This window comes from Salmo salar, chromosome 27, assembly GCF_965601325.2.
Source record: "Salmo salar chromosome 27, fSalSal1, whole genome shotgun sequence".
Taxonomy (NCBI): domain Eukaryota; kingdom Metazoa; phylum Chordata; class Actinopteri; order Salmoniformes; family Salmonidae; genus Salmo; species Salmo salar.
The window spans coordinates 10383480-10408086 of NC_138317.1; the positions used below are offsets into that span (position 1 = coordinate 10383480).

Consider the following 24607-nt stretch of genomic DNA (forward strand, 5'->3'; position numbering starts at 1 on the left):
TGATATCTTTCCGACAGACAAGATCTAAACCAGGCCAGAACTTGTCCATGTAGACCAATTTGGGTTTCCAATCTCTCCAAAAGAATGTGGTGATCGATGGTAAGCACACATGGAAGATAATCTGACAAAATGTCCTTAAAAAAAAACATTTTTTATTTTAATATAAGCAATAAGCAATCTCAATTGTGTGTTAAGTGCATAATTCAACTAAATACATGCATTTAATAATGCATTTGGCAATGGTCATGCAATGGCCATAGATAAATTGGTTGGGTTATGCACAAATTCAGAAACAACACGAGCACACATACTCTAACACGCGCGCGCGCACACACACGCACGGTTGGACTTCTTAGCCTGTGACACTACCCGGAAATAGAATACAGACCGGAAGCTACCATTTTAACTCGAAGAACATTAGGAGCCGTAGGCATAGTCCATAGACGGGGACACCTAAAATTGACACGGGGCGGAAAATATTTGACCGAAGAAAAATTATGAAAATACGACAAACACTAAAGAAAGGGCTAATTTCGGTAAATTCGAAGAGTTAACGATTCAAGCATCGAAACTACCGCTTCAAACAAGGGACATATCTGAATTAGCAGGCCAACCCAGCGGAAATAGTTTTTGTTATCGAGTCGAAAACAGCCCTCCTGGGCCGATGGAGAGGCAGGCCTTTGAAAATATTTGTCCCTGGATGAAGAATGGCTATCTGACATAAATAAGTTATCACGGCATTCCCCGCGCCATTTTTATCCTATGTTTTTCTTTTACCTTTTTGACAGGCGATTTTAATGGTATTTATAAGGTTAGCTAGCTAAAAAAGACAGCTATCAAGCTATCTGTTAGCTTGGTAGCTAGGTTAGCTTAGCATCGGCTACCTATGCAACCAGGATTTCAAACGACATTTTAATTTATTAGCTAACAACGACATGATCGAAAGACTCCTTTATTTATATCCAATTTCATTTGTATTGTTGCTTTGGTTGACAACTTTACTCAACCACTTATAAAAACAAGGTAATGTTAGCCTGCTAACGTTAGTTAGCTAATGACGAATGCCGCGCTACTAATTTTGGAATTTTGCCACCACCTGCAATTTTGGTGGGTTTTCAAGTTAGTCTAGCTAACTTGGCTACCCACCAGATGATCAATGGAAGCAGACCCATTCGTTTCTACCTGTAAACACGTTTTGGTCTTCAATCAAGCAGAAAGTGCTACACCAGTTTCCAGCCCATATACATCCCACCAAACCTGTTGGTAAGATGTTTTAAAATGAGTTTATTGTTAAATGGTACGTTATAACCTTGTAGTTAGGCAAGGTCTTCACAGACCAGCAGGAATTATTAGGAAATACTGGGAACGTCACTGAAAAACATTTTAGCACATTAATAGTCCTTTGTAAGTTATATGAAAACATATTTTCTGTTATGGTTGCAAATATCTCAACAGTAGGCTATTATTGGCACCTATCAGGTACAGGTCTAGACATGGCCATGTTGGCTATCACCCATAGTTTCGTCGATTTGTTTTACATAATGATGCACAGCATGTTATCATAAAAATGAAATGCTGTCCATGCCAATCATTTTATGCCAATTTCTGTCACATATTTATATTCTGGGTTCTCATATGCTCACTGTAATATATCCACTTTGATTGTAATTCCTTGAATTTATATATTTTTTATTTGTATTACATTTGCGAAACATTCTACTTCACTGTTGGAGTTAGTAACATAAGCATTTCGTTACACCTGCTATAACACCAGCAAATATTTGTACATGTCCAATAAACTTTGAATTGATTTTACCTAGGCCTAGGCTACGTTCTATTTAGGCCTATTTGATTGCCTTCTTGGCACTTTAGACTAATGGCTTCAAGTTCATGGTATATCATTTCATAACTAGCATTGCCCCGTAGGCTTCAATCTGCAATTTGTGCATTATATCAAAGAGTGGGCCCTTGAAAAAAGCAAATGATGGAGAAAACAGAACATGCGTCCCATGTAAATACCTTTACTGGTAACACTTAATTTCTATGAGATGAGGCTAGACCTAACTATAGTGCTCAAGGAATGTCATTCCACCAGAGCAACGCCATTAATAATTTGGACTTGATTTGGAGTAAATGGCCTAAATCATTTGTTTACAAAGTTTCATGACAACAAAAAAGTCTCCCTGGAGTAGGCTACTTGTTTGTTTATTATAACATAAGACAATTGTACCAACCTCCACAAGGTTATATGGGTCATCTATTTATTTTCTTGGCTATTATAATACCTTCCTTGTTTGGTAACAATAGGTTGGGTGACCTTATTGCCCTAGAAGAAAGGTAATTGGAACATTGCCTACAAGACACAACTGTTTTTGTGTGTCTATTGTTATGGGGAAGGACACAGTGAATTCACTGTTGTCCTCTAGCAGAAGTTTCACCCTGGGGTTCCTGTGATATTTACCTTAAAAGACTGAAGGTTGAGTGTAGCCCAGGGCCACGTTCAGTTGCAAAACGTTCTTGAACGTTGCAGATAGAAATTCTATGAATAGAGCTGACGTGGTTCCTTATTTCACATGTCTGTTCTACATAGCATATTTATATCTGAACGTTACAAAACGCTGCGTCCTGCTGAATGCGGCGCTGGTGTTACCATTTTGAAATGTAGCCTATAATTAGTCTAGGTGAGGTGGTTGTGTAGCTGTGGCAGGCCTCCCATGTCTCTAACCAAGTCAGAAAAGTAACCTGGGAAAAAGTAAAGGAGGTGAGAAATTATTTAGACCACCAGTGTTTTTATTTTATCTTTATTTAACTAGGCAAGTCAGTTAAGAACAAATTCTTATTTTCAATGACGGCCTAGGAACAGTGGGTTAACTGCCTTGTTCGGCGGCAGAACGACAGATTTTTACCTTGTCAGCTCAGGGATTCGATCTTGCAACCTTTTGGTTACTAGACCAATGCTCTAACCACTAGGCTACCTCCCGCCCCCATTTCCACTGAATATATTTATAGGCGGATTTGCCCTTACACATCTGCACAGCTCAACTAGACTAATAAAGGACTTGTTGGTTAATTGAATTAGTGCTGGGCTAGAACAAAGATGTGGACCCCTAGGACCAGCATTGCACATAATTAACTGCACACACTGAATTCACGTCTCTCCTATTTTCAAAGCAAACCTGGGGTGCATGAGGAAAGTATGATTGGGTGAACTAACAGCTGGGTTGTTCCATATGATTTCCAAAACTTGTTTACTGAACCCTTTTGATTTGAATGAAACCTTCCATGTTTTCCCATGGTGGAAGTGGTCAGAAAGTGACATTTTGGACCTGAATGCCAAAACATTCAGGAGATTGCTAAATTTTGACCCAATTTGCAAAGCCCACCCTACCATGAGACTTCATCACTGAAAAAGGTTGAGTTTGATATCATTTCAAAGCTTACAAACAGGGTTGTTAAAATCTTTTATGATTTATTGAAATACATTTTTCTTTTTATAAAACATGACATTTTTTACATTTATCTAAGAACATGTAAACTCAGATTTTGTTCATATACACTGTGTATACAAAACATTAAGAACACCTGCTCTTTCCATGACATAGATGTACCAGGTGAATGCTATGATCCCTTATTGTTAAATCCACTTCAATCAGTCTAGATGAAGGGGATGAGATGGGTTAACCCTCTAGGTTCTAAACTAACATGGAATTGTTTTAAGATGGCCATACCAAGGTTAATTTGACCACCTTTCACCACAGATGCGGAATGGCGATATTACCAATGGGACATTAAACTGTAATATCTTATGTTTCACCGAGACGTGGCTGAACGATGACATGGATAACATACAGCTGGCGTGTTTGAAACTTTTTCGGCAAGGATAGCACAGCGGCCTCTGGTAAGACAAGGGGTGGCGATCTATGTATATTTCTGAACAACAGCTGGTGCGTGAGGTAGAGTATCTCATGATAAGCTGTAAACCACACTATTTACCAGAGTTTTCATCTGTCTTTTTCGTAGCTGTCTATATACCACCACAAACCGATGCTGGCACTAAGACCGCACTCAATGAGCTGTATACCGCCATAAGTAAACAGGAAAACGCTCATCCAGAGGCGGCGTTCCTAGTGGCCTGGTACTTTAATGTAGGGAAACTCAAATCCGCTTTTACCTCATTTCTACTAGCATGTTAAATGTGCAACCAGAGGGGAAAAAACTCTAGACCACCTTTACTCCACACACAGAGATGGGTACAAAGCTTGCCCTCCATTTGGCAAATCTGACCACTATTCTATCCTTCTGCAAAAGCAAAAACTAAAGCAGGACGCACCAGTGACTCGGTCAATAAGAAAGTGACCAGATGAAGCAGATGCTAAGCTACATGACTATTTTGCTAGCACAGGCTGGAATATGTTCTGGGATTCTTCCGAGTGCATCGATAACGTCGTACCCACAGTGACTGTACGTACGTACATAACCATTAGCCGCTGAAAATACATTTGACCGGTCATGCTTATCAGTCTAGGTTAATTTGCGTAATTCAATTAGTGTCAGAATTTTAACAAATCTCGTCAGTCATAAAACGGGAACAGTGTCGGGAGTCGACCAGAATTGTTATTTAGCAGAAAATAGTAATGTACAGTGAGTTTATAGAGTTAGAAAGTAGCTTTCTTACGTCAACTAATGGCTGTCTTTAGTCAGTGAGCCATGAGCAAATGAGTAGAGACTCGTTGCTAGGCTACTCAGACTCACTGCAGGGAGCTGTGGGAGACAGAGTAGCAGCACTAAGTAGCTAACAACAGCTAAGCTAGCAACCAAAATAGCAAAATTCTTGCTTGAGCAATTGGTGTTTGTTAAGAAGCTATTTTCGTTTCTTTTTGACCATTTTAATTGAAAACAATCACAGGAAGGTACTTAATTGTTTCCTAGAAATTATTTAATTTTGAGATAAAAAGGTTGCATTGGACCTGTTTTAAACTGTCAATCTTCCATGTGAAACCTATTGAAATTATATAGATAATATGTTTCCATTCAAGTTGACATTCGACAGTGGGTGGACCAGCTGCTATCTTACTGTTAGTAATTGGAAGGTAGTTTCAATTAAATTGAAATGGCAATGGTGTACCAGATAAGTTGCAGGTGTCTGAAGGGATAGGTCCATTTTATGAATTCTATTTCTATGATTGAAATGAAACCCACCCTGTATTCGAGTATGCTGTCTCAACCGTTGACGGGCACAACACAAATGCTTCCGATGTAAAATAAGGTCTAAGGTAGGGCTGGGTGATATACCGTATTTTACAATATACCGGTATTGATGCACGGACCGGTTTGGGTTTTTACTTTACCTTCTATAACGGTATTTGAATGTTCTTTTTTTTTATGTGATGCGCCATGTGTAGTGTAGGCCTGGCCAATATATATCATATTCATTTTTGTTTTTATGAAAGTTTATGTCCGCTTGTTCCCATGTTGTCTTTTTGGTCTCGTCTTGTTCGCTCCTGTGCTCTGCACCTTCCCGTTTACATCAGAGAGTTGTATATAATGATGAGATGCTCACTTCTCCATCCTAACAATGGGAGTCGTTGTCTCAAAGGTGGGAAGGCAGGCGACAAGCTTAGGTTCAAAATAAGTGCATAGAAACGCATTAGGCTTATTTTGGGCAGATGTTGGCGAGAGGGAAACCTCATGCTTTGCCTCTTTCTCCCAAGATGAGAGATCACTTCTTCCTCTCTGACAAACGGTTTCAACTTGCTATTTTGCATTTGAGGTTTGGTCCAACAGAATCAGTCATATGGACACCGAAACACATGGAGACATAATTTTACTGTAATAGAGAACTTAACCTTTCGAACCATACCCTGTTCATGTTTTAACTCCTCAAATTTTGAGCCGAGCAGACACTGCTAAAACGTATGTATCAAATTAACAGTAATTCTGGAAAATTAATTCTGATTGTCACGCGTGCATTACGGTACCACGTATTGCTAGCAGCATTTTAGTCAGTTAACCTGGCTGGGAACGTGGGACCCTAGTCAACAGTCAGTGGAGTCGCGCGAGATACAAAACCTCATAAATGCTATAACTTCAATTTCTCAAACGTATGACTATTTTACATCATTTTATAGATGCAACTCTCCTGAATCGAACCACGTTGTCCGATTTCAAAAAGGCTTTACAGCAAAAGCAAAACATTAGATTATGTTAGGAGAGTACCCTGCCAAAAAAAATCCCACTGCCATTTTCAAAGCAACTAGCATGCATCACAAATACCCAAAACACAGCTAAATGCAGCACTAACCTTTGATGATCTTCATCAGATGACACTCCTAGGACATTATGTTATACAATACATGCATTTTTTGTTCGATAAAGTTCATATTTATATATAAAAACAGCATTTTACATCGGCGCGTGACGTTCAGAAAATATTTTCCCTCAAATGCTTCCTGTGAATCAACGCTACAATTTACAAAATTACTATTCGAAAACATTGTTAAAATTTAATATTGTCATTCAAAGAATTATAGATTAACATATCGTGAATGCAACCGCATTGCCAGATTTAAAAATAACTTTACTGGGAAATCACACTTTGCAATAAACGACGTGGTATGCTCAGAAAAATAGGCTAGGCGATACATGTTAGCGCCATCTTGGAACCATCTAAAATCAAATATACTATTGTAAATATTCCCTTACCTTTGATTATCTTCATCAGAAGGCACTTCCAGGATTCCCAGGTCCACAACAAATGTAGTTTTGTTCGAAAAAGTGAATAATTTATGTCCCAATAGTTCCTTCTTGTTAGCACGTTCCGAAGGCTACTCATAATGTACTGAAGCGCGCGGGACTTGTCGTCACGAATGTGCAAAAAAATATATATTTACGTTCGTTCAAACTAGTCAAACGTTGTATAACATAAATCTTTAGGGACTTTTTCAACCAGAGCTTCAATAATATTCAAGGCGGACGATTGCATTGTCTTACTAAACGTTTCAGAAAAAAAGGGTTCCCATGGGCGCCCGCGTCATAGTAGTAATGGCCCTCCCCCTGTGACCAACTTCCCAAGCCTCTCTTTCTACCATAGAAGACTCAAACCACTTTGTAAAGACTTGACATCTAGTGGAAGCCTTAGGAAGTGCTAAATGATTAAGTCCCTGTGTGTTTCAATGGCAAAGGTTTGAAGTGATTCCACACATCAGATTTCCATTTCCTGTTAGGATTTGTCTCAGGGTTTTGACTGCCATATGAGTTCTGTTATACTCACAGACACCATTCAAACTGTTTTAGAAACTTTAGAGTGTTTTCTATCCAAATCTACTAATTATATGCATATTATAGTTACTGGGCAGGAGTAGTAACCAGATTAAATCGGGTACGTTTTTTATACCCGACCGTGCAAATAGTGCCCCCTATCCCCAACAGGTTAAAGATCATAATACTAGCTGTTTAGTCTTTGTGCAATGAGCATACAACAATTATATAAGGAATTGCCAACTCATTCTGAGAAATAAGGTAGGCCACTTGATTTCAACATCTGAACAAAGCGGACAGGCTAGCATGCTTTTCAAACAGTTAGAGACGGACAAGTTGTGTTCATAACAATTCAACTGTTTTGCCTTGTTAGCTGAATTCAGAGCTTGTGAAATTTTACCTAGATCCAAGTTGGCTAAACTTGATATCAAATCACATCTTTTGGGTCACATACACATATTTAGCAGATGTTATTGTGGTTGTATCAATGCTTGTGTTCCTAGCTCATCACTGCAGTAATATCTTAACAATTCACAGCAATACGCACATCTAAAAGTAAAAGATTGGAATTAAGAAATATATAAATATTAGGATGAGCAATGTCGGAATGGCATTGACTAAAATACAGTATATACCATTGAGAGCATCCTGACCGGTTGCATCACCGCCTGGTATGGCAACTGCTCGGCATCTGACCATAAGGCGCTACAGAGTGCAGTGCATACGGCCCAATACATCACTGGGGCCAAACTTCCTGCCACCCAGGACCTAGTCACTTTAATAATGTTTACATACTGCTTTACTCATTTCATATGGGTGCAACTAACTTTTTGAGGATCTGGGGACTAGAGGTTGACCGACTATGATTTTTCAACGCCGATACCGATTATTGGAGGACCAAAAAAAGCCAATGCCAAATAATCGGCCGCTTTTTTTTTGTTTTTTTTTGTTTTTTTAATTTTAATTTGTTATTTATTTTTTATTATTTGTATTTTATATTAAAAAAAAAAGTTACATATACATTTTTATTTATATATATATATATATATATATAAAATGTTTGTTGTTGTAATAATGACAATTACAACAATACTGAATGAACACTTATTTTAACTTAATATAATACATCAATAAAATCAATTTAGCCTCAAATAAATAATGAAACGTTCAATTCGGTTTAAATAATGCAAAAACAAAGTGTTGGAGAAGAAAGTAAAAGTGCAATATGTGCCATGTAAGAAAGCTAACGTTTAAGTTCCTTGCTCAGAACATGAGAACATATGAAAGCTGGTGGTTCCTTTTAACATGAGTCTTCAATATTCCCAGGTAAGAAGTTTTAGGTTGTAGTTATTATAGGAATAATAGGACTATTTCTCTCTATACGATTTGTATTTCATATACCTTTGACTATTGGATGTTCTTATAGGCACTTTAGTATTGCCAGTGTAACAGTATAGTTTCCGTCCCTCTCCTCGCTCCTACCTGGGCTCGAACCAGGAACACATCGACAACGGCCACCCTCGAAGCATCGTTACCCTTCACTCCACAAAAGCCGCGGCCCTTGCAGAGCAAGGGGAACAACTACTCCAAGTCTCAGAGCGAGTGACGTCACCAATTGAAACACTATTAGTGCGCACCCCGCTAACTAGCTAGCCATTTCACATCAGTTACACCAGCCTAATCTCGGGAGTTGATAGGCTTGAAGTCATAAACAGCTCAATGCTTGAAGAATTGCAAAGAGCTGCTGGCAAACGCACGAAGGTGCTGTTTGAATGAATGCTTACAAGCCTGCTGCTGCCTACAATCGCTCAGTCAGACTGCTCTATCAAATATCAAATCATAGACTTAATTATAACATAATAACACACAGAAATACGAGCCTTTGGTCATTAATATGGTTGAATCCGGAAACTATCATTTCGAAAACAAAACGTTTATTCTTTCAGTGAAATACGGAACTGTTCCGTATTTTATCTAACGGGTGGCATCCCTAAGTCTAAATATTGCTGTTACATTGTACAACCTTCAATGTTATGTCATAATTATGTACAATTCTGGCAAATGAATTACGCTCTTTGTTAGGAATAAGTGACACAATTTCCCTAATTATAAGAAATTCATGTTAGCAGGCAATATTAACTAAATATGCAGGTTTAAAAAATATATACTTGTGTATTGATTTTAAAGAAAGGCATTGATGTTTATGGTTAGGTGCAACGACAGTGCTAAATCATCACCCGTTTGGCGAAGTAGGCTGTGATTCGATGAGAAATTAACAGGCACCGCATCGATTATGTGCAACGCAGGACACGCTAGATAAACTAGTAATATCAACCAACCATGTGTAGTTAACTAGTGATTATGTGAAGATTGATTGTTTTTTATAAGTTTAATGCTAGCTAGCAACTTACCTTGGCTTCTTGCTGCCCTCGCGTAACAGGTAGTCAGCCTGCCACGCAGGCTCCTCGTGGAGTGCAATGTAAGGCAGGTGGTTAGAGCGTTGGACTAACAAGGTAAGAATCTGTCGTTCTGCCCCTGAACAAGGCAGTTAACCCACCGTTCCTAGGCCGTCATTGAAAATAAGAATGTGTTCTTAACTGACTTGCCTAGTTAAATAAAGGTGTAACTATTTTTTTTGGGGGGGGGGGCCAAATCGGTGTCCAAAAATACCGATTTCCAATTGTTATGAAAACTTGAAATCGGCCCTAATTAATCGGCCATTCCGATTAATCGGTCGACCTCTACTGGGGACCCATGCCAAATCTTTTCAGTCTCGTGAGGGGGAAAAGGTGTTATCGTGCCCTCTTCACGACTGTCTTGGTGTGTTTGGACAATGGTAGTTTGTTGGTAATGTGGACACCAAGGAACTTGAGACTCGACCCGCTCCACTACTGCCCCGTCGATGTGAATGGGGGCGTGATCGACCCTCCTTTTCCTGTAGTCCACGATCAACTCCTTTGTCTTGCTCACGTTGAGGGAGAGTTTGTCTTGGCACAACACTGCCAGGTGTCTGACCACCTCTCTATAGGCTGTCTCATCGTTGTCGATCAGGCCTACCACTGTTGTGTCGTCAGCAAACTTAACTTCTCTAGGGCCAGTGGGACGATTTCGTCCCACCTACGTAACAGCCAGTGGAATCCCGTGGCACGTTATTCAAATACCTTAGAAATGCTATTACTTAAATTTCTCAAACATATGACTATTTTACACCATTTTAAAGACAAGACTCGTTAATCTAACCACACTGTCCGATTTCAAAAAGGCTTTACAACGAAAGCAAAACAGATTATGTCAGCAGAGTACCCAGCCAGAAATAATCAGACACCCATTTTTCAAGCTAGCATATAATGTCACATAAACCCAAACCACAGCTAAATGCAGCACTAACCTTTGATGATCTTCATCAGATGACAATCTTAGGACATTATGTTATACAATACATGCATGTTTTGTTCAATCAAGTTCATATTTATATCAAAAACCAGCTTTTTACATTAGCATGTGACGTTCAGAACTAGCATACTTCCGGTGAATTTACTAAATTACTCACGATAAACGTTCACAAAAAACATAACAATTATTTTAAGAATTATAGATACAGAACTCCTCTATGCACTCGCTATGTCCGATTTTAAAATAGCTTTTCGGTGAAAGCACATTTTGCAATACTCTAAGTAGATAGCCTGGCATCACAGGGCTAGCTATTTAGACACCCACCAAGTTTAGCCCTCACCAAAGTCAGATTTACTATAAGAAAAATGTTATTACCTTTGCTGTTCTTCGTCAGAATGCACTACCAGGACTTCTACTTCAATAACAAATGTTGGTTTGGTTCAAAATAATCCATAGTTATATCCAAATAGCGGCGTTTTGTTCGTGCGTTCAAGACACTATCCGAAAGGGTAAACAAGGGTGACACGCCCGACGCGTTTCGTGACAAAAAAATTCTAAATATTCCATTACCGTACTTCGAAGCATGTCAACCGCTGTTTAAAATCAATTTTTATGCCATTTTTCTCGTAAAAAAGCGATAATATTCCGACCGGGAATCTGTGTTTTAGTACAAAGAGAGAGAAAATAAAAACATGGGGTCGCCTCGTGCACGCGCCTCAGTCCGTTGTCCTCTGATAGACCACTTACCAAAGGCGCTAATGTTTTTCAGCCAGGGGCTGGAATTACATCATTCAGCTTTTTCCCGGGTTCTGAGAGCCTATGGGAGCCGTAGGAAGTGTCACGTTACAGCAAAGATCCTCAGTTTTCAATAAAGAGAGTCAAGAAGAACAAGAACTTGTCAGACAGGCCACTTCCTGTAAGGAATCTTCTCAGGTTTTTGCCTGCCATATGAGTTCTTTTATACTCACAGACACCATTCAAACAGTTTTAGAAACGTTAGGGTGTTTTCTATCCAAAGCCAGTAATTATATGCATATTCTAGTTTCTGGGCAGTAGTAATAACCAGATTAAATCGGGTACGTTTTTTATCCGGCCGTGTAAATACTGCCCCCTAGCCCTAACAGGTTAATGATGGTGTTGGAGTCGTGCTTGGCCACGCAGTCATGGGTGAACGGGTACAGGACGGGACTAAGCACGCACACCTGAGGGGACCCCGTGTTGAGGATCAGCTTGGCAGATGTGGTGTTACCTACCCTTACCACCTGGCGGCGGCCTGTCAGGATGTCCAGGATCCAGTTGCAGAGGGAGGTATTTAGTTCCAGGGTCCTTAGCTTAGTGAAGAGCTTTCTGGACACTATGGTGTTGAACGCTGAGCTGTAGTGACTGAACAGCATTCTCACATAGGTGTTCCTTTTGTCAAGGTGGGAAAGGACAGTGTGGAGTGCGATTTCAGATGGCGTCATCTGTAGATCTGTTGGGGATGTATGAGAATTGGAGTGGGTCTATGGTATCCGGGATAATGGGCTACCGATGTGAGTGCTACGGGGCGGTAGTCATTTAGACAGGTTATCTTTGCTTTCTTGGGCACAGGGACTATGGTGGTCTGCTTGAAACATGTAGGTGTTAGACTCGGCCAGGGAGAGGTTGAAAATGTCAGTGAAGACGCTTGCCAGTCGGTCCGCCAAAGCTTAAGGTTCCCATAGGAAACACTTGTCAACACTTTGTTTCCTACCCTGTCACAATAACTCCTCCTTGGCATTTTCAGTTGTTGTCAAGTCAAACACTTTATTTAAAGTGCCCACTATTATATTCTAACTATAGAATTTCCATGATTCTAACAGTTCACCCAAGTGTTTTCCTCTAAATCGCAAGTCAAATCGCAATTGCAACATTTGGTTAAAAATAAGGCCCAGATTCTTTGCCGATATTGTGCAGCACTACGTGGCAGTGTGGAAATGATCTCAAATGAGTGCAGGAAAAGCAGAAATGTATGATAACGCTGAGAAATTATTTTTAGTTGAATTGAAGAGTATGAAACAACCAGAATGCAGAAAGACCCAATGAAATCACTTAGAATGTATGTGTTGCCACCCTAGGGTCACACTACTCATAAAGCAAGTTTTTAACTTTTATTATTCAAAAACTTGAAATGGCGCCATTCAACAAAAAAAGTGATATTTTAGCTATATCACCCAGCCCTAGTCTAAGGTAGTGTTGTAAACGTTAAACTATTTAAACGAACATTTGGATCTTAACGTTAAGAAAGATCCATGACTGAAAATGTTTTGTTTGTTTTTGCGTAGATGCAGAAAGAACAACAACATAGTGGGTCAATTTCCGCATCAACTAAGGCTCAACTTCTTCTTTGTCTTGGTGCCCTGGCTACCACGCTGTGAACAGCGTAAAGCGAACCCGTGCACTATGAGATCGAAGTGTTGCATCTAGCTTATCTCAATATCCTAGCCTATTCGTTGATGAATAGGCCCTGCTTTACTGAAGTTGTGAGACTTTGCAAGCCAAGAAATTGTGATATACAGGATTCCATTGTGAGATACAGCTTTTGATTGCCGTCAGATAGGCCTAGTGCACGGTTCTGACTCTGTGTGTCTGGCGGCTGACCTTCCCATACTGTCTCCCTCCGTCCCTCGCTAGCTCACTGAAAATTGTGAGTGTTTGTGTTCTTGGAGGTACGGCAACTACTCAGTCTCCTGCGTTCCAAAAATACAGAATCTTAGGAGTCTTCACACTAGACGTGCAAGGATTCGAGGAAACAATTATTTTGGAGTTGACTCTCCACTACGTCATTGTTGTTAACAGTTGGAAAAATGGCAGAGAAAGGTAAGTGACCGCAGCGAAGTCCTGTGTGGCAATACTTTGAGAAGTTAAATGAGAAGGAACATCTAACTTGAGTTGAGGTACAGTAATGGTAGAACAGGTGCAATGCTTTAAAAATAAAATTCCACCAAACCACTCATTTGCATAACACTAATATGTGACAATAATTTTTGGTGGGTGAACACGTTTCATTTTGTTTAAGGTTGGTAGCAACATGTGGAAATCTGTTGCAGCTCAAGTCAACTACAAAACCCGCAATGCTGTCTCTGTGGGCTGGCTGGCTAGGTAGTTAGCTAGCAAATGTAGCTACACACAATAATACCAAAGTCAATATCAGCCTGTGAAGGAGAGGGCTGTAAAATCACCTAAACAAACTGCACTAACTATCGATTTACCAGTCTACAATCTCACCATGATCAACATGCCGATCGATGCAGTCTGACATTCACAACGGCACCATGCAATTCACACAGGACTGAAGAGGCAGACAAATGGGAGAAATGTGTTAAACCCTTTTTGTTAAATTACACATTTCTCTAGGTATTTATATCACAAAAATATGATCAATGGCTCATTGGAGAAAAGACAATCTGACATCGGTCAGTATTGAAATCTGACATGTTTTTCCGATCTAAAAGTCGTATTCCCGTTAACTTCCAGTGTGGTGAGAGCGGCTTTATCTTAATGCTACGTCATACCAACTGAATTTCTGCCTGCTTGAATGGCAATATCTCAGATAAACATGAATTGACCCAGGGAATCGATGGAACATTGCTCAGAGATGCACAAAAACAATATAACATTCAAAATGGTTGAATCTTTACTTTAACTATCTGAAAGGGATGCACGGTGAGACCCAAACCGTTGCTGGCAGCAGCACAGTTGCATTGTAAATTCACATGGAATTTTATGAATTGTCTTCTCTTTTTTTAATGGAAAAACGTAAAACTGTTTACGTTTAAATGTTAAGAAAAATTGTCCTTTGTCACATTCCTTATCCAGGGTACATTTGTGAAAATGAGAATCTGGGTTTAGTTAAAAAAATATATATATTGACGTAAACATTTTGTTTTTTGACAACCCTGTTTTGTAAGCTTTCAAATGATATCAAATGTAACCGTTTATCTTTTTCAGTGATGACATCTCATGGTAGGGTGGGGTATGCAAAATGGGTAAACTTCGAACACCTGTTTTGGCATCCAGGTCCAAAATGTCACTTTCTGACCACTTCCACAATGGGCAAACTTGTTTGAAGATTTTGTTCAAGTCAAAAGTGGTGCAGTTTGAAAGTGATTGAAATTATATGGAACGACACAGCTTCAGTTTTTATTTGACCAATGAGTCAGAGTGCAATTGGGGTCTAACCTATTCTGTTTGACATAATGCAAGCCAAATAGCATTGAAAAACTTGATGCACGCCCCTGATCACTATTGAAGCAAGAAAACACTTATTTCAATATAAAATGCAGGTGAAATGGTTTAAAATGCAGATTTTATGGTCTGCGTTTTGAAAGTGCAGATTTCTAAAAGCTAATGCGACCCCTGCTTCTGCCATGGCCTAACATGTTTAGAAATGTTTGTTCAAGTCAAGACGTGCGGTCAAAAAGTGATTGAAATCAAATGCAACGACCCTTGGGTCAAGCGAGTTTGGTTCTCGGGCCAGAGTCCTGTTTTCTTTTTTTTTTGCTCTTTCAAATCAGTTACTGATTCTGGATTCTGACCTGGAAATGTGGGCACTTTTGTGTTTTCAATAATTATTTTTGTTAAATAATTGTCAATCCTTAGTAATTGCATGTGGCTATGTTACAGAATGCACCTTTAACAGAGTTGATGGCTGCATTGGTCTAGGCAATACAATTATTGTAAATAATCACTATTTTAAAAGCACAAACGCTTGTTTACGTTTTGACAAATCTTAAGTTAGAAAATGAAGATCTCCTGAGTTTTGTCTAGTGGTAAGTGGTTATGTATGCCTATACTGGGAGCTTAAAATAATTTGATATGATGCTTCGTCAATTCTCTGGGGATCAAATCAAATCTTATTGGTCACATACACATGGTTAGCAAATGCTAATGTGAGTGTAGCGAAATGCTTGTGCTTCTAGTTCCGACAGTGCAGTAATATCTAACAAGTAATCTAACAATTTCCCAACAACTACCTAATACACACAAATCTAAAGGGAGGAATAAGAATATGTACATAGAAATATATGGATGAGCGGCATAGGCATGGTGCAATAGATGGTATAAGGTACAGTATATACATATGAGTAATGTAAGATATGTAAACATTATTAACCTCTTACATCTAGACGTTCCGCTAGCGGAACACCTGCTCCAATATCCAATGATAGGCGTGGCGCGAATTACAAATTCCTCAAAAATACAAAAACTTCAATTTTTCAAACATATGACTATTTTACAGCATTTTAAAGACAAGACTCTCCTTTATCTAACCACACTGTCCGATTTCAAAAAGGCTTTACAGCGAAAGCAAAACATTAGATTATGTCAGCAGAGTACCCAGCCAGAAATAATCAGACACCCATTTTTCAAGCTAGCATATAATGTCACAAAAAACAAAACCACAGCTAAATGCAGCACTAACCTTTGATGATCTTCATCAGATGACACGCCTAGGACATTATGTTATACAATTCATGCATGTTTTGTTCAATCAAGTTCATATTTATATCAAAAACCAGCTTTTTACATTAGCATGTGACGTTCAGAACTAGCATTCCCACCGAACACTTCCGGTGAATTTACTAAATTACTCACGATAAACGTTCACAAAAAACATAACAATTATTTTAAGAATTATAGATACAGAACTCCTTTGTGCAATCGAGGTGTCCGATTTTAAAATTGCTTTTCGGTGAAAGCACATTTTGCAATATTCTGAGTAGATAGCCCAGCCATCACGGCTAGCTATTTTGACACCCACCAAGTTTAGCCCTGACCAAACTCCGATTTACTATTACAAAAGTTTGATTACCTTTGGTGTTCTTCGTCAGAATGCACTCCCAGGACTTCTACTTCAATAACAAATGTTGGTTTGGTTCAAAATAATCCATAGTTATATCCAAATAGCGGCGTTTTGTTCGTGCGTTCAAGACACTATCCAAGGGTGACGAAGGGTCACGCGCCCGACGCATTTCGTGACAAAAAAATTCTAAATATTCCATTACTGTACTTCGAAGCATGTCAACCGCTGTTTAAAATAAATTTTTATGCCATTTTTCTCGTAAAAAAGCGATAATATTCCGACCGGGAGTGGTGGTTTTCGTTCACAGACGAAAGAATAAAAACATGGAGTCGACTCGTGCACGAGCCTGAGTCTCATAGTACTGTGACCGGCCACTATCCAAACGCGCTACTGTTTTTCAGCCAGAGCCTGCAAAGCCACGATTCAGCTTTTTGCCGCCTTCTGAGAGCCCATGGGAGCCGTAGGAAGTGTCACGTAACAGCAGAGATCCCCTGTATTGGATAGAGATAATCAAGAAGGCCAAGAAATGGTCAGACAGGGTACTTCCTGTACAGAATCTTCTCAGGTTTTGGCCTGCCAAATGAGTTCTGTTATACTCACAGACACCATTCAAACAGTTTTAGAAACTTTGGAGAGTTTTCTATCCAAAGCTAATAATTATATGCATATTCTAGTTTCTGGGCAGGAGTAATAATCAGATTAAATCGGATACGTTTTTTATCCGGCTGTGAAAATACTGCCCCCTAGCCATAACAGGTTAAAGTGGCCATGTTTAAAGTGGCCAGTGATATGAGTCTCTATGTAGGCAGCAGCCTCTCTGAGTTAGTTATTGCTGTTTAGCAGTCTGATGGCCTTGAGAGAGTAGCTGTTTTTCAATCTCTCGGTCCCAGCTTTGATGCACCTGTACTGACCTCACCTTCTGGATGGTAGTGGTTTGAACAGGCAGTGGCTCGGGTCGTTGTTGTCCTTGATGATCTTTTTGGCCTTCTTGTGACATCAGATGCTGTAGGTGTTTTGGAGGGCAGGTAGTTTGCCCCCAGTGATGTGTTGTGCAGACCGCACCACCCTCTGGAGAGCCTTGTTGAGGGCAGTGCAGTTGCCGAACCAGGCGGTGATACAGACTGACAGAATGATCTCGATTGTGCGCCTGTAAAAGTTTTTTGGGGGGTTTTAGGTGACAAGACACATTTCTTCAGCCTCTCGAGGTTGGAGGCACTGTTGCGCCTTCTTCACCACACTGTCTGTGTGGGTGGACCATTTGTTTGTCTGTGATGTATACCCAGAGGAACTTAATTTTCCACCTTCTCCACTACTGTCCCTTCGATGTGGATAGGGGGGTGCTCCCTCTGCTGTTTCCTGAAGTCCACGATCTGCGCCTTTGTTTTGTTGAGTGAGAAGTTGTTTTCCTGACACCACACTCCGAGAGCCCTCACCTCCTCCCTGTAGGCTGTCTTATCATTGTTGGTGATCAAGCCCACTACTGTTGTGTTGTCTGCAAACTTGATTGAGTTGGAGGCGTGCATGGCCACGCATTCATGGGTGAACAGGGAGTACAGGAGGGGGCTGAGCACACACCCTTGTGGGGCCCCAGTGTTGAGGGTCAGCGAAGTGGAGATGTTGTTTCCTACCTTCACCACCTGTGGGCGGCCCGTCAAAGTCCAGGACCCAATTGCACAGTGCGGGGTTGAGACCCATGGCCTCCAGCTTAATGATGAGCTTGGAGGGTACTATGGTGTTGAATGCTGAGCTGTAGTCAATGAACAGCATTCTTACAAAGGTATTCCTCTTGTCCAGATGGGATAGGGCAGTGTGATGGCAATTGCGTCGTCTGTGGACCTGTTGGGGCGGTATGCAAACTAAAGTGGGTCTAGGGTGGCAGGTAGGGTGGAGGTGCTATGATCATTGACTAGTCTCTCAAAGCTCTTCATGATGACAAAGTGACTGCTACGGGGCAGTAGTCATTTAGTTATCTTTGCCTTCTTGGGTACAGGAGCAATGGTGGCCATCTTGAAGCATGTGAGGACAGCGGACTGGGATAGGGAGCGATTGAATATGTCTGTAAACACACCAGCCAGCTGGTCTGCGCATGCTCTGAGGACGCAGCTAGGGATGCCATCTGTGCCAGCAGCCTTGCGAGGGTTAACATGTTTAAATGTCTTACTCACGTCGGCCACAGAGAAGGGGGCGGGGGGCGGGGGGGGGGGGGGGGGGGGGGGGCTGCAGTCCTTGTTAGCGGGCCACGATGGTGGCACTGTATTATCCTCAAAGCGGGCAAAGAAGGTGTTTTAGTTTGTCTGGAAGTGAGATGTCGGTTTCCGTAACGTGGCTGGTTTTCTTTTTGTAGTCCGTTATTTCCTGTAGACCCTCGTGTCTGAGCCGTTGAATTGCGACTCCACTTTGTCCCGAGGCGCTATCAAGCTCTAGGCCTATTTAACCAAGAGACTTAAACAATGTTTCTGTTTTTCCCCAGTCTTCAAGAGTGTGGCATCAACGGGCAGACAAAGAAGTGGAACACCTGTTCATCCTTCATCACCCCAGCTGGATGCGGACAGCTTCACATTTTTGGTGAAAAACAAAGACTACCACTATACAAGAAGGAATCTACAAACACTACATAGACTGCATACTATTTATACATTGTATTTCAAATTAGGAACAGCATTTATTTAAAAGGACCTTTACCTGCTCTTCTTGGTTTAAAGTGCAAGCACTAGGCATTCATCTGTATAAGAAGGGATAAGGGATAGATATTGGTAGCAGCGGGAGTCATTCTAGAGAAAGTTGTTCAAGAAGCATTACTTTCAATAGCTGTGGCTATTGATTATTATTGGTGCGATATTGTTGTACTTCAACAGTAGGGCGAGTGACCCAGGAAAAACCTCCCATCAGTGAGTGGGAGATGTTCCAGTTCAGTAAGTACCCCTTGGACATTCTAGATATGCTAAGTGGACACCAAGCTCACCAGTTTAAAGGCCTTGGATTGGAAAGACAGTTGCAGCACCAACAGCAAGTCCAACTCCAGCACCAGCAACAGCTTCAGCAGCAGCACCAACAGCAGGGAGAGTCGTCAGGCGCTCTTCTCTCTGGGCTTGGTCTGGGGTCTCTTCAGGGGTCTAGAAGTAATGCTTTTGCTGATTCTTCATCGATATTTGCCAAAATGAGTGCCCCACCTCCACCAATATCACACCAGAGCCAGTCCTCATCCTCGCATAGTTCACGGAAATCCAGTAAGATGAGCAGTAGTGGGAGTGGGAGCTCTGCTGCGGGATACCCACAATTCTTACGTCCGTTTCACCCTGCAGAAGCAGCTCTAGCCCAAGAGCAGCTGCACTCGGGAATGGGACGTTTTGACTTTGGTGGTAGTAGCAGTGGAGGGTCTGGTGTTATTGGAGGAGTGGTTACATCGGCTCCCCCACCGCCACCTTTACACCCTGGCCTCTCTGTTCCCCAAGCCTCACCTGGACCATCCTCCTCGCCCTCCCCGTCATCTTCATCGTCCACCAGTAACAACCCTGGCAGTGCAGTGTCCTCCCTAGGGCAACCACTCGTTGGGCAGTCTGATCCACGTAGCTTACATCAGCAGTTCAGTTGCATGCTTGCCGCCAATCAGTACTTTCTTTCTGGGGTCCCGACTAACAGCAGTCTGGAGCAGTTTCTGGTTCAACAAGGGGGTCATAACCATCTTGGCCTGGGTTTGGGCCAAGGAGCTAGTGACTCAAACTCAGCCCTCGCCCCACCTCCAGCTCTTCACTCCTCTCACAGTCATAGTCACTCCACTCCCCAACCTCAACAGCAGCAGCAACCATTGGCACCCCATGCTTTATCTCACCCTCACAGCCATACCCACCCACACCATCCTCTTCACCCAACACCTCAGCCGTCGTCTCTGGGTGGCTTTGATTTCCAAGGTATTCCAGTTCTCTCCTCCAATCAGCTGGCTTCGTTGATGCAACAAGAAGCTAGTGGTATGCCTCTCCCTCTACCACTCCATTTATCACTTTCGAAAGATGAAGGGAAAGGAGACAGTGGATCTGGGTCTGGTGGAAGTGGTGGTAGCAGGAGAAAGAAGGCTATGGCTGGCTACCTTCCTCAGAGAAAAGCAGATGGCACTAGTCACAGCAGTAGCAGTGGTAGTAACTGCCACAGCAGCTCCACTGAACACAGTCAAAATTCAATCATTCAACCGGGCCTTGTAGGAGGAGCCATAACCAGCCTTGGTAATAACCATTCATCAGTCCTCTCTTCATCAACACAGTCTTCCTCAACGGTCTCCTCCTCTTCCTCTTCAGCTCCTTCCTCATCCACAGCCTCGGTGCTGGTAGCTAATGATTCACAGCTACCTAAACCTGCAAATCCCATGGCCTCCATGCCTTGTCAACCTGACCCTGAAGCCATCTACCACTGTGGTGAATGTGGAAAGACCTTCAGTCATCTTACAAGCCTTCGAAGACATCTCCGTAGTCATGGGTTGACTTCTGAAGATGCCAAGCCAGACACTTCAAGCGAAGACAAAACGTTCTGTTGCACCGAATGTGGAAAGGGATTCAAGAAAAGAGGGCACCTCCTCCAGCATGGTGTTATCCATTCAGGGGCTCGTCCATTTGCATGTGGTGTCTGTCAACGGTCTTTCAACCGCCGTGAGTCCCTCACTAGGCATGAGAAGATCCATGATGATAAGCCTTTCCGATGCCCTGCTTGTGGTCGCTGCTTCCGAGAGAGCACCTCTTTGCTAAATCATGCTGCGTCTGGCACCTGTGGAAAGCCTGGAAGGAATTCCCGGCCCAGACCAAGCGGTAGTGGTGAAAATCAAAGCTCATCAAGTGCAAGTAGCAGCAAAACTGAAATGGTGGCTGGAGGCAGTGGTACAGGTGATTACCAACGAGATGGAGCGAGCAAATATGGCACGGATTATTCAAGAAACCGGCCATCCTACCAACCATCCTACAGTGTGGATGACTACCGACGACAGCAGGCTAACCAATCTTGTTATTCTGGAGAGAGCTCCCATAGCAGTGAGATGTCAAGCCAGACACTTAGAAAAGCACCCTTGGCTCCTACCTTACACCCACACCCTCAAAGTCAACAACAACACCATCTCCATCAACAGCAGCCTCATCTTCCTCTTTCATCTCTATTGGATGACTCTGAGGATGAGGTCACTAGCAGTGCCATGTCTGCAATTGCAGCAGCTGCCGCTGCCTCCTGCGAGATAAGTACTGGCGAGAGTCGAGGAGAGGAGCGAAGAGACATCATTGGAGGTTTGCTTGGAGGACTTGGCTTTGGGAATATGGGAGTCTCACCAGGTGGTCCATCATCTACATCTGAAATCGACAAGACTTACAGAGCAGGTAGTGGCTCTACCATGCCTTTAACCCATCCAAGCCAGCAGATGATGAATGCTAAACCGAAAAAGCCCCGCAAGCCTCGACAGAAGAGAGAACCAGGACCTGATGGAATCATAGTTAGACAAAGAAGAAGTCGTGGAGAGGGAGAACGGCCATATTCATGTGGAGTATGTGGTAAAGGGTTCAGGAGACGTGAGACCCTACGTCGGCATGACCGTGTTCACACAGGTGAAAAGCCACACCGGTGTGATGTTTGTGGGAAAGAGTTCCGGGAGTACTTCCATCTTACTAAACATTCCACTGTGCATTCTGGTCAGAAGAACTACAAATGTGACATATGTGGTAAAGAGTTTGCTTATGCTCAGAGCTTGGTGAGACATGGAAAATTACACACAAAAGGGGAATCCGATGGTACACCAGGAGGAAAAATAGCTAAGGGCCATGGAGGGGTTAATAATCTAGATGGAAATCAAGCAAACTCTCAATCTTATTATCCATACCCTCAAGATAAGTCTCAGGGGTCCAGCTCGTCCACTCAACCCTCTCAGAAGCTCTATACATGCACAACATGCTGGAAATCATTCCGCCATCAGTTCCACCTGACAGCCCATCAACAAACTGTCCATGGTGGTGGAATAAGGGGTGAAAAGAATTTCTGCTGTGAGGTATGCGGGAAGGCTTTCGCCTATTCTAACAGCTTGTCCAGGCACAGGCAATCGCAGCATGGATTGGGCCGCACTGGTTCGGCAAACCCACCAGCTGGTGGAACCCAACATCCTTCCCAAGCAGCTGAGTACATCCCTCTTTTTGAATCAGGCCACCCCTCAACTTATCCGTCTGGCTCCTACATGCCAAACCAATCCTCCCAAGGTCAACACCGCCCTTTTCAGTTCCAGTCCCAAGAAGGATGGGTTGGTGGCAAGAGAAAAAGAGAGAAAAAAAGGAGGGTTGAATATCAAAGTATAATGAGAGGGGGGCAACTAGTAGGGGTTGCCTTGAATAAGGCCACGAGCAGGAGACTCAAACTGATGAAGCGGAAAAAAGGAATAATGCATGAGAAGCTTAAGCAAAAGAAACTGCTCGCCCAGCTCCTGAGGATGAGAGGAGGGTATAGAGTTAGACAATGGTGCGGAGGTGTGGTTAAGGTCAGTGGGCTGTCATCTATGGAAGTCCCCATAAAACGTTTTCCATGCCAGTACTGCCCCAGCACCACATTCGCCAGTCTGGCCAAACTTTTGATCCATCGTTGTGTGAGGCATCCTCCAAGAAATAACGGCCACCAGGCCCGTCTGAAGTGTTCGGTCTGCGGAAAGCGTTCTCGGACGTTACGGAAAGCCCTCATTCATCGTGGACGTCACCTTTCCCAAGGGCGGTTCTCATGTCCCAAATGCCGCTCCCGCTTCTGGAATGGATCTCTCCTGGAGAGGCACAGGGTTGCTTGCCGGGGTCAATCTCTCTTAGGTAGTGGAAGCTGGGGCTTGAACGTGAACTTGCCCCCAAGAGAGGTTGTTGAGAAGACAGCGGAAGAAGCGGTTCAGGAGGGCCAGCCTGGGAGAACAACAGTGGTGACTGAATACAGCCACTAATTATTTTCTAGTCTAGGATTTTTAAACTAAAAAGCAAGCAAGAACTAGCAAGTTTTAAAGATGTGGGCAACAGGCTTAGTATAACTACCATATATCCCCTCTACATTCATACAATCCTTACTATAGCAGAGATGTTTGTAAGATAACATGGACTTTTTAAAGGCCAACATCAAAAGCACCATCCGTCTGTCTTTGCTTCCCCAAAGCGGAGAGAGGATTCTAGATCATGTGAGTGTTTGAGTAGCACCTCTTTTCTTCTGAAATGCATTCTACCACAGTATAATTTTTGTTAGCTGTGTTTGGTCTGGGATTATGAATGCATACTAGTAAGAGTGGAGTACCAAAAGTACTGATGTTTTCTGTTTTCTGTCATTATTCACAGTTAAACAGTAATAGTATTTGTCTTTTGTTCTGTACTATGTGTTTTTCTTTTGTTCCCTGTAGAGATTTTTTTTCGTACAGATGTTTGGCCTGAAGCAAAAACAATTGTCTGGTAAGCAAGTCAGTCTAAGAAGCTATTTGAACCGATAAAAGATAGTTGTCAGTTAGTCACTCCTGTTATGAAACTTGACTCACTGAATTGAATAATCACTTAGTGTAACTGGACGTATCTTGTCAAACAATCGGTAAAATTGTGCAAAACTGGCTAGCTGAACAGGTTGGAATGGATCAGAATGGAATGAAAGAGACCATTTTTCTGTACACTTCCATCATATATAGGGGAAAACAATGGGACTTAGGTGTCAGGAATGGATAATGGGAACAACCGGAGTGTACTGTACAATTCGTATTATATTTTATTATATATTGATTATTTGCTGTTTTTTTTTACTCCAAGTATCATTTATTTTTGTCATTGTTGCTATTGTATGGGTGGGTGGGAATATGTTTTGGGACTATCTTTGTAAAACAAAGGGAGGACGATGAATATATGTATCAGTGTGATTATAATTTTTTTCCTTCCCTACCCCATTTACCAACCCTATGCCTTAGTTAAGCCCTATCCCGTAACACGTGTACACATCGTTCATTACTTAGGTCCTGTCCCCCAGTGTTTTCCTTTCAGTAAACTAAAACATGAAATATTATTACTAAATAACTATCGTTTTCTTTGCCTAAAGTGAATTGTTGAAACCCTTAAAAATGAAATAAAAAAAATTAAAAATGTCATCATGCTTTCCCTTCCTGTTATTTAAATTGTT

General features: G+C 41.9%; 1 protein-coding gene across 1 annotated transcript; it reads left to right on the top strand.

Moving 5' to 3' along the window:
• The first annotated feature begins 386 nt into the window (after positions 1-386).
• LOC106588448 (uncharacterized) lies at positions 387-24575 on the top strand. The gene is made up of 2 exons (XM_014177457.3): positions 387-1263; positions 18945-24575. The coding sequence occupies exon 2, from the start codon at positions 19374-19376 to the stop codon at positions 23403-23405; it is 4032 nt and encodes a 1343-aa protein (XP_014032932.1). The 5' UTR covers positions 387-1263; positions 18945-19373; the 3' UTR covers positions 23406-24575.
• Positions 24576-24607: the final 32 nt, after the last annotated feature.